Genomic DNA, 11,761 nt, shown 5'->3' with positions numbered 1-11,761 from the left:
TTTCAATTTTTTTCAGATTTTCTGTTTTTTCTTTCTTTTTGGATATGTTGTATTTTTTACAAATACACAAAATTTGTAATTTACAAATGAGCACATATTTTCTTTGCCTCGGACCACTAAATCTGTTGGATTGAAACTGCCGGGAGGATTCAATATAAAAAGGGTAGACACAACTAGGAAATTAGGACTTTAGAAATACAAAAAAAAAAAAAAAGAATCAGGGATTGTTGATTATTGGCATCAAAAAGACCATGGGCTATACCGATGTGGTGTGCTGCCGACGACAAAGATTCTAGGAAATCAACTTCAGGGTATATAACTACCTTTGCAGGAGGAGCTGTTTCCTGGCAATCAAAACTACAGCTTTGTCCACGACTGAAGCAGAATTGCTGCACACCGCCTTTGAGAAGTTAGAATATTGTATCGCAGTTGCTGATAACAGCTTTAAAGGGTGATTTTAGAGCTAATTAGTTTTGGTTCTGTTTGTTGACCAAAACAAAAACATATGGATCCGTATAAATCAGCTTTTGCATGATGAAATGTGGTGATAATATGCATCACATGATTGAAAAGTCATTTGGCCATAAAATATCCGCAAAACAAAATACCGAACCAGAATCAACCGAAGTAAGAGATATCAAACCGAACCGAATAGTCATAAATACCTGAATAATTCCTCTTATAAATTTTGTTTGGTGGTTTCTAAAAATATAGACACGGAAACGAAGGTTGGGAAAAAATCTGTTTCGACTATTTTAAGTATCCGTTGATCTAGAGAGTTCAACCTGACTTGATAATTCGTTAATCTTAAGGGTTTAGACAATAATTTTTTTGTTGATTTAAGTATGAAAAACAGAGAGAATTGAGTGATCCAGCGAATTCGATTGTGGTGGTGCTTCACCAGAGGGTTATAAGGCTTAATGGGAAGCTAATCCTGTTCATTATATTGTTTGGCTCGATAAAAAAAGTACCGAAGATGGAAAATAATAACTTTTCCAACTCTTCAAGACTTCAACATTAATACATCAACCAGTGGCTCATGTATACTCGTCTTTGTGAATCCACATATGCATGAGTTCTATGGACCACCCAAATACTTTTTTGGCAATGTTAGTAAATAATACTGATTGGGGTTTATGTCTTTTGATGCATGTTTTTGGCTATAAAACATATGTGGAACTAAAAAAAATTTAAGTCGATTGATTCTGCTGGAAGCGAAGAAATTATGATGGTTTTGACTTTGGAGAACCTATATGGACAAGTTAATCAAAGTGATGTTGGAGATCTGAATGTTGGAAACCAAGAGGCTGCGTTGGAGACAAAGAAGCTTTGAATGGTCTTGAGAACCTGTTTGGACAAGTTAATCATGCTGATGTTAAAGCTCAGAATGCTAGAAATCAAGTTTGCTGGAAACCAAGAAACTGCTGAAAACGTAGAAGCTTTGAATGATCTTGAAAATTTGTTTGGACAAGTTAAAAGGTTGATGTTGGATGTCAAAAAGCTGGAAACCAAAAAGCTGCTTTGAATGGCTTTGAGAAACTGTTTGGACCTATTAATCATGATGATGTTGGAGGTCAAAATACTGAAAACCAAGAGGCTAATTAGAACAAATGTTATATATAGACTTGTTGGCGGATTGTATCTTTTAAGATCTAGTTTTTATTTTTACCGTTTAACACATGTTACAAATTTGACACATGACACAAATTTGATCTGTGGTGTTTAGTAAATTTTACCGTTTTATCAATATATGAAAATTTGATCTCTCTAACTATTTAAATGTAAGTATACTAATGACACTGGTTCAATAAGCGGTCGAAAACCAAAAAAGTATCGGTTCAATCCGGTTTAACCAATTTACCGAGCCTGATTCTCGCTAAACAACAGAATTCAGAATTTAAAGGAACCTCCTTTTTTTGTCTACCTCTTGTTGATTCGCTCTGTTTTCTCCCCCAATCTATCTTCTCCGACTAGCTAGATTGCCTGCTAAGTTAGTGATGAAGAAGACCCACCAAAAGAAAGTCGAGTCCATGGCTTCGTCCTTGAAGCGTGATGGTAACGTTAACGAGGAAGATAAGAAAGACAGAAGCCCAATAGAGGTAGATCCGATCCCTCATGATCTAGAGCTGGAGATAATGACTAGATTGCCAGGAAAATATCTTATGAGGTTCCTACGCCTGTCAAAGATGTGGTCTTCCATCATCCGAAGCCAAAGATTCGTCGATTCTTACTACGCCATGTCCTCGGCGACACGATCCCGGTTTACAATCTCTTTCAGTAACGGTCCAAACATATGCGAGACGCTTTTGTTCATCTTCTCATCTTCCTACGAGAAAGAAGAATCTTCTTCTTTGGCAACCAATCTTGAAATGGTGATACCTTCACTGCACGGCTTCTCTGACGGCTCCGACTGTTATTCTGTCAATGGCTTAATCGGGTGCAGTGGTTTGTTCACAGTCTGTAACCCTAGCACTAAAAAAGTCACCACCTTTCCCTATCTTGGACCATTCACATTGTTTTTTTTGTTTGATAAGTATTTGAAATTCATTTAAAATGAAAAAGTTTGTAAATATTACAAATGGTTAGAACTAATAGGCTATTCCTTGCCAAAAAATGATAAAAAAACAAGGAGGAGCCTATACTATTTGGAAGAAGGTCAACATACTTTAATTACTCATAAGTAAGCCAGGTTTGCATAAGATCAACAAAGTTCTTACGCTTCTTTTTTGCCAGGATTGCATCTCGTATTAGTCTATCAATTGCATTGAAGATAGTTTCCGGGGGAGGTCGATATGTGGTTGTGAAGTCTGGTGTTCTTTTCAAACCAGAACTTGTAAATTGTTGCATGGGCAACAAGTCTGCGTAGAGTTCGTGGACAGGTTGCATCTTTCACACTTAGCCAATCACTGAATGCCGTCCAAGTATGAAAAAGAAATGGTCTATATCCAAGCCGACGGATCACTATTTCCCACACCTTCTCACTAACCTCACATCTCAAGAAAAGGTGATCACGGTGCTCTACGTATTGGTTGCATAAGCAGCAAGCTTGGTCAATTTGTAATCCCCATGACACAAGTCTTGCCCTTGTAGGGAGACGGTCAAGCTGAGCCACCCACATCGTGAAGGCATGCCGGGGGAATAAAACCTTTAAACCAAATATTACTTGTCCATATATAGTTGATAATTCTCTCTCGGCCTCAGAGATTCCCATGTGAGTTTTGAGGAGTATGTCTCTAGGTCTTCTCCTAGTACATGCCAGTAGTAAGAGTCAGGAGAGCTAGAGGAAGATGGCAAAGGAACGGTGGTGAGAGAAATCTGAAGTTCTTCAGCTTCAGCTGATCTTGCTGGTCTCAAACTCCAGCCCATTCTTGTGCAACATGAAGCAACATTTGAAGAGATGGGAATGCCAAGCTGTCGAGGACCGCATGGTCCAAACCTGTTGATAAGAGGTCTCATAGACATCCAATAGTCAAACTAGAAACTAGCAACTTCTCCATTTCCTAATCTAAATCTTAAGAATTTTGCTGCAAGAGGACGTAAAGTGTAAGAGAGATTTCCAGATCCATGACGAGTGTTTTTTTTCATCAATTCCCCAAAAATTCTCATCCTTTATCCTGTGTGTGTTACTCCATGTTGCCCAGAGAGAATTGGTTTTTGCAAACAACATCCATATCAATCTCAGACACAAAGTTTTATTCCAAATGGTGAAATTTCTCAAACCTAACCCACCTTCTTCTCTAGGAAGACAAATAGAGCTCCATGATATCTTTGCCACAGCTCGACTATTGATATTTCCATTCCAAAGAAATCTAGAGCACATCGTTTCAATCTTCTTTAAACAACCCTTTGGCATAATGAAAGCTGATATCCAGAAGTTGACAGTACTGTAGATGACTGAGGAGATCAATTGTTTTCTTCCAGCGAAAGATAAAGCTCGAGATGACCAAGAGGTGAATCGAGTAGTGAGCTGATCCAGCAATGGCCTGTAGTCAGAAATTCTCAGTTTTTGATGCATCAAGGGAAGCCCCAAGTACCTGATTGGTAATGATCCGAGAGAGAAACCAAGACTTGTGATGTCATTTCATCCTGGTTCAACCTAGCACAGAAAAGCTCTGTCTTGCTACGGTTCATGGTCAAACCTGAACATTCCGAGAAACTCTGTAAAGTGTCAGCAATATTCTGCAGAGAGAGCTTATTACCATCAAAGAATACCATAATGTCATCTGCAAAGGCAAGGTGTGTTACTTGCGGGTTGGCTGCAGCTGGGTGGTATCCAATCGAACCATTGCTATACTTATAATTCAAACATTTGAGAAAAAACTTCCATTGCCAAGACAAATAAGTAAGGAGAGAGAGGGTCTCCCTGTCTCAGCCCCTTTGAACCTTTGAAATATCCACATAATTCATCATTGATTGAAACTGAAAAAGTGGTCGTTGTGAGACATTGGCTTATGAGGTTGATGAAATGATGTGGGAAGTTAAGAGCATGCAACGTGTTGATAACAAACTTCCAGTCAAATGAATCAAACGCTTTCTTGAGGTCAACTTTGAGCATAGATCTCTTTGAATTTTTTTTTCCAATTGTATCCCTGAATCAACTCAGTAGCCAAAAGAACATTCTCTACTAATAATTTTCCTGGGATGAACACAGATTGAGAATTAGAGATGATATTAGGAAGAACCTGTTTTAGCTGGTTAGCAAGAAGCTTAGAGACTACTTTATACAAGGTGTTGCAACAAGAAATAGGTCTGTACTCTGAGATCTTTGTTGCATTAGGGATCAGACTTAAAATGGTGGCATTCCACTGTTTTAAGATCATGCCCGACTCAAAGAATTCCATCACTGCCTCTATCATATCTCTCCCAACAGTATGCCAATGAGCTGTGAAAAACTCTGCCGGTAACCGTCAGGTCCAGGAGCCTTATTCTTAGGGAGAGAAAAGAAAGCGTTTTGGATATCAAGAGGGGGTGAAAGGGTCAGACAAAGTCTCTCTTACGCTTGTAGAACATCGGTATGGCACTAAAGAGGCAATGCCATCAGGAGAGGAAGAGGTTGTTGTAGATGGACCTCCAAGAAGGTTCTCATAAGAACCAACAACATGCTTTTTAATGCCCTCCTTGGAATCAATAATGCCGTCATTCTCATCAAGCAGATATATGATCTGATTTTGTGCTTGCCGTGTGATGATGGATCGATGGAAGAAAGTCGAATTTGAGTCTCCCACATCAAGCCAGGTTACCCTTGATCTTTGCCTTAAAAAATGATTCTTCTGCCATAGCAAGGGTATACCACTTCCGATGAGCTTCTTCTTCATTCTGGGCTGCTGCTGGAGAAGGAGAATTTAGAAGAACTTGTTGACAGGCCATAAGCTGAGAAAATGTTTCTGCAACTCTTTTCTCAATGTGGGAGTAGTTTTGACGGCTGAAACCTCTAATAACACTTTTTAGTTCTTTTAGCCTTTTGGAAACGCATAACATCTTAGTCCCTGCAAAAGTTAAAGATTCCCAACATGCTCTAATAAGCTCAGCAAAATCCGGGTGCTTGTTAAGAAGACAGAAGAACTTAAATGGTCTTTTTAGTTTTGGCTCCATGGAGTCAAGGAACACACAACATGGACTGTGATCTGAAATACCCGGTTCCCCAAAAAGCCAATAGAATTCGGGAAAGAGACAAACCATGAGTCATTCACCATGATTCTGTTTAATTTCTTTGCGACAACACCTGAGCTATGCTTATTTGTCCACGTATAGGTGTTTCCACAAAACGGCAAATCCAGGAGACCTGCTCTATTAACACACTGAGAGAGAAATCCCTCATCCCGCTTGAAGATGAAAAAGGATCTGCAGTAGAGTGCTCTGAAGGAAACAGGTTCTGATTAAAATCACCCAATACATTCCAAGGTGAACCAGCAATCTGAGAAGAAAACGCTAATGACTCAAGATCAGACCAAAGAAGCTTCCTCTCCTTTTTGCAAGTAGATCCATAGATAAAGGACACAGCAAACTCCACATCAATAAATGGTAACTTGACCAGGCAAGTGATCGACTGAAGAGATTTGTGAATTACGTTGACGACAACAGAAGGATGCCAAAGCAGCCAAATCTTGCCCAACTCTGAAAATTCATAATTTGCATCAAAGTGCCAATCTGGAAAAGCTCGATTAATAATATACTGAGCTTTCAAAGGACTAACATGAGTCTCAACAAGACTCCCAAAAATAGGTTGGTTGACCTTCTTCCATTTCCTAAAGCCGATACGTTTTATTTTATCGTTAAACCCTCTAATGTTCCAACAAAAAATATCCATAGAGGGGAGAGATTAGAGGGTTAAAGGGCCTCCAGCCCTAGCTCTAGCATTATTTTGCTTCTTAATTCGTTTGGAGATCACCTGAATAAATCGATCTCCACTTTCTGCCGGGTTATCTATCATCGTTCAAAAAACTTCCAGATTCTGAGTCCATTTCTGTTTCTGAATCCCTGCGAGAGGAAAGAGAATATTTCGGAGATGAACAAACAGATTAGAACGCAGATCAACACACAAACTGCCATCAACAAGACCAAATGAGTAAGCTTTGGAGAAGTCTTGCACAACTGATTTTGATGCTGCAGCTTTAGGATCAACTGATGTAGGAGCCACTGATTTTGATGATTCACCAGTGCTATTGCTGGCTACAACCTTTCCTGCATTGCCTACGTTGAGAAGAGAAGATTTTTTAGCAACATACTTTAAGCCGCCTCCTGCTGTTTGTGAACCGATTCCAACAGGCTGTGGAACAATAGGAAGCTGGCTAGCAATAGGAGCTTTCCCCTTGTTCATATTTTTCTTTGCTCTAGGACAACCATTCACATTGTTGGGTTACGATCCTGTTCATGCTCAATTCAAAGCAGTGACCCTTTTGTCTTGTCCTACCCGGCATAAATATATTTTAAAGTGCACGAGGTGTTAAGACTTGGAGGAGGATCCTCATCTTCATCTTCAGGGATAGGCAGAAAGTTTGCAACACCATATTATGAGACTGCAACTAGTACTGCAATAGCTATCGATGGTTTCGTGTATCATGGTGCTTGGATGCCAAGACGATGGGAGAATCCGGTGATTGTGTGTTTTGATGTTACAAGTGAGAGTATAAGTTTCATCAAAGCGCCTATGGCTGCTGTGGTCTGGGGGAGTAATTCAATATTGATAGAATACAAAGGGAAGCTAGCTTGCATTGCAAGGCAGCCTTATGCAAAAGACGGTTTTGCTTATTTCCATGGTTTTCATCTGTGGATATTGGAGGACTTGCAGAAGCATGATTGGTCCAAGCAATCATTTGAGCTTCCTTTCTCTCTAGGCTTGGATATCACTTCCCCTGGCACCAACAAGGCTGGTGAAATCATTTTTGCACCAAAATATCTGTCACGCAATGCTCAACCTTTTTACATTTTCTACTACAATCTTGAAAGGAAAGACATGAGAAGAGTTAGGCTCCTAGGAATTTCAGACGATGAAGAGCTTAGGCGGGTTTATGGATTCCAACTACAATGTCGCGTCTATATCTCACCTGAACACGTCGAAACTATTGCCTCTATATAATGCATGTGGTGTATGTATTTCTTCATGTATGAGCTTGACAAACTCTTGGTTTTTTTCTTCTTGAATCAATAATATTTAAGCGTTGGCTTATCGAATCATGGATTAAATCTCTTCCTCAAAAGAAAAGAAACAACAAAAAACTGAAATAATGACACATAAGCCATACGTAGCACATAATTTGAAATCCAAAAACCAGATATAAATCCCTCTAAAACACATTAAACGAACAACATGTAGAGTAAAAGCTGTATATGATAAAACGAGTCTCACATATATATAAGATCATTCATATTCAAACACAAGGTCGCATGAATCAGAAGCCCTGACCACACCAGGCAATTCGTTGAGCATCTGTTGTCTTTTTGCCAACTTGAAGAGCCTTTTCGATTCAATGTGATCTAAGGAAAACGTTGCCTTCTTCAACTGTCTTGCGTTGCTTAGAATATATCTAGCCACTTCTTTCTCTTCTTCTCTTATCCAATCGGGTCTTGTCCACACAAATGTCTCCAAATGGGACAAGAGACATTCAGGGACATCCTCTGGTTGGTTCCATTTCCCCGGCTCCATATTTTTCTTGTTAGAAACCAGATTTTGCTTATCAGACGAATGCTACACACAAGGGAAATGCGATGTATTTATTATTAACAGACCTTCAAAATGAACCTTAACGAGAGACCATCAACATAACTAGTTAACTAATAATAAAATGTCTTACATCAATGAGCTTTAGGACTTGTAGTTTAGGCGAGCTATCAAGCATCAGCGTAAGCAGATTCCACCACTCCACTTTATGTGTACACATCTCTAGACAAACCAGTTGATAGAAGATTGTTCTAGCAGGATATGTAATCTATTCATGAGACAGTTGTTAGTATATACAAAAATGTAAAAAGGGAACAACAGATAAGTCAAATGACTAGCACAGTTTACCTGCAAAGGTGATAAATCCAAGGAAAGACGTTTGGCTGACTTGAGAGAGCCCATAATCACCTGATTGGCTATATGAGAAACGTCTTCAATATTTGCCTCAACTAGCTCGGACGCATTCTCAATGAAACAAAACTCATAGCCTTTTAACCTTTCAATACTCAAGTATTCCAAAGAAGGAGCGTTTATCACATAGCCTCCATCCACTCGTCCACACCTGTAATCGTCGTTAAGCAATAGTGTCTTCAGAGATGGAGCCTCAATAACGATCTTCACTAGAACATTATAGTTGAAACCTCGATGCAGGACCAAATGTTCAAGATTAGGACAGCTAGAGAAAAGGTTACGGACAGTTTCATCGTTTTGGTACACCACAGAATGAAGGTGAAGAGTTTTAAGAGACTTCATAGAAACCAGACAAGGAACATCCAGAATAACGGAATTCTTGAGCTTCAAGGTCTCAAGTGTATCAAAACAATACAAGCTACTCGGGAATCTGACTGGTTTACCAGAAATTAAATCAAGATCGAGTACCAACTCACGCACATGGCGTGTAATTGCAATTCCAGCCCATATTCCAATATATACATCCTCACATCTTTTAACTTTCAGATGCAGCTTCTCCAAAACTGGAGCTTTATGAGAAAGCAGAGTCTTGCAAACATTCTCTGAAAATTCAGGTATGTTACTGTTAGATTCAAACTGGAGAATCGGCACCATTTTCCAAACAGACCTCCATCGCTTAGACAAAACACTTGTGGCTATGACGAGTTTTGTTGGGAGTAAAGACAATATCTGCAGAATCAACTGTTCAGGCAACTCACTGATTCTGTCCTCACTCACAACACCGTGCTTTTTCAATCTTTCACCGCTAAAATCAAAGAAGAGAAAGATTTTAAGAGTTAGGGTTTGAAGCTTACGGATTAAGAACAGTTCATAGAGGATATGCAGAGAAAAGACATAAACGAAACAGAGAAACAAACCATTGTTCCATTTTCTACAGAAACTGCTTTGCTTGTGTAGATTCTTCAGATTCGTTCGTTCCCCAAATTCTCCTATCGTATTACTATTACACACTCCAAAAGCAAACGACAAGTAGTAATGAGAAAACGAAATCGAAAGATTAAAGAAAGAATCTAGGGCTTCATAATTAATACCGATCGGTTTTGTTCGGACCGAACCGAACATTAATACTTAATTTTCGTCTGGTTCAATAATGTTCAGCCATTAGACAGAACATTTTCCCACTTGGTCTTCACTTTTGACCTTTTTAAATTAACAGCATTTCTAATCTAAATTAACTTGAAAATCTCTACTTATCCAAGTTTACTCAACATCATGAAATAAAATAAAAACACCAAGATTGTAACATCACAGTGATAGTTAAATCATTGCTTAAATAATTTTTAACTCCCAATAGTTAAACAAACAGAGAACCATCCTAAAATCCAAAATCGATGTAATTAATTACATCCCCTCTAAGTCTCTAACCTTTTAAACTAAGATATATCGAATTCAAACATAAGGTGGGATGAATTCGAAGCCCTGGCCTAGTGACCTCTCTATCCAGTTTGTTCTCACCAGGTTAGAGAGTGCGATTGTGCGAGGTTCAGCATGTTTTATATAAAGACCAAACCAACACAACCAACTAATAACATAAACGAATCCGACAAATTTCAAGAATTAGCTAACCCAATTAAAAAAAAAAACAGCATACTAAATATTCAACTTGGCTAAAACAAAGCCCTAGTTTATCTATGTGTAACGCAATTGTTTTAACTAGAATTCATAAGAATGAGTGTTTATTAATTTAGTTTTCCGTTTGCAAAAACACAGACTCGTGGTTCGGTATCAGATTTATCAATTACCGGAATACACTTTTCTTAATAAGATAGTTCAAAACTATGCTTTTTAAAAATAAAATAAAAAAGGGAAAAAATGTACATAGCAAGCTGCACTTTTAATAATTTATTCATTTCACCTAATTTTTGTAGTATAATAATAAGTTCATGGACCTACATTACCCCTCAATGATTTTGTGTTCTTATGATAATAAAAATGGGGTAACTTAAAAGTATTGTTGTGCAACATAAACAAACGATGAATACAACATGCATATTGCATGAAAGAGGAAACCATCTATAGTTTTTTGTTTCTTCTATAGTTTCTTTCCTTTATGTCCATTTGATAAGTTGGAGTTTTTTTTTGTCGGGGTTTATTGGAGATTATAAAGAAACTATTATGATTTAGGAACATGTTAGTTGTTATATGGTTTTCTTCTGTTTCATATATTAAATTTTGATATTAAGGCGTGACTAGAATTTGTCATTTGTTTTTGAAGTCATACTTCTATCGATTAATGTGAATGGTGTTTACCTTCTTCTTTGAGTTGAATTGAGGTATCTAAGACAATCTTTTGGACACTTTCACACATAGACGTTGTAGACTTTTGTCTTTGTCAAAAGTCAATGTATTAATTTGTTTAAGTTTTATAAGTAAAATGAAATACTGATCCTACTGATGTTGAAATCAATGTGATATCTTATACTGTACATGACATAAGAGTGGGGATTAGTCTAAACGAAGACTTAAATTTTTTTAAAACATGTCATGAATTCTATCTCTTACAAACTTTTTTTTTTAAATTATACCACGTGGACCTACACGAATAATATATTACTAATGAATTGTTTGATCCATTTTCTCTGTCAACAATATATACTAGCAATGATCTGATAATCGTTTTAATTAAGAAAACATAATCAATCATGTGCAAAGATTTCCTTGGCTCCAATATACACTTGATCATGATTGTTTCTTTTAACTTGTAAAGTTCCGTTAATTTAGTTATCTATTTGCGCCTTTGCGGTCATCGCAATTTAAAACATGGCTCGTGGGTCGGTATTATTTTGTTTACGATTTTAAATTAATAATGACTGGCGGGGAATATACTACTTTTAATAAGAAAGTCATTTTTTCTAAAATAACACAAAGCTATGGGCCATGCTTTTTTTTAATTGTCAACAAACACAAAGCTAAGCTTTTTTAAAAGAAAAAAGTACGTATCACAGTCACAGATTATAAATTTCAAAGTCAAACCTTCAGAGAAAACGTGGCAAGTTCATGGATCTACATTGCTCCCTCAATTATTTCTTTTTTCCCGAGGGTTAACACTCAACGTCCCAAACTAATCCTCAAGTCTCCCAATGATTTTGTTCTCTTATTATGTATGATAAAAGATGATTCCTTCAACATGAT

At 37.7% G+C, this 11,761-nt stretch overlaps 1 protein-coding gene and 1 pseudogene across 1 annotated transcript; one reads left to right on the top strand and one right to left on the bottom strand.

Moving 5' to 3' along the window:
- The first annotated feature begins 2,030 nt into the window (after positions 1-2,030).
- On the top strand, positions 2,031-7,576 carry LOC18992075 (annotated as a pseudogene).
- A 174-nt stretch (positions 7,577-7,750) lies between these two features.
- Positions 7,751-9,607, bottom strand: LOC18992073 (F-box/FBD/LRR-repeat protein At3g51530). Its single transcript, XM_024152739.1, has 4 exons — positions 9,487-9,607; positions 8,507-9,374; positions 8,292-8,426; positions 7,751-8,185 (listed from the first exon to the last, which is right to left on the bottom strand). Exons 1-4 carry the CDS (start codon positions 9,495-9,497, stop codon positions 7,859-7,861), a joined length of 1,341 nt encoding a protein of 446 aa, XP_024008507.1. The 5' UTR covers positions 9,498-9,607; the 3' UTR covers positions 7,751-7,858.
- Between the last annotated feature and the right edge of the window lie 2,154 nt (positions 9,608-11,761).

The sequence above is a fragment of the Eutrema salsugineum genome, unplaced genomic scaffold, assembly GCF_000478725.1.
Source record: "Eutrema salsugineum unplaced genomic scaffold, Eutsalg1_0 scaffold_5, whole genome shotgun sequence".
NCBI lineage: Eukaryota > Viridiplantae > Streptophyta > Magnoliopsida > Brassicales > Brassicaceae > Eutrema > Eutrema salsugineum.
This window is presented reverse-complemented; position numbering and strand designations above follow the sequence as displayed.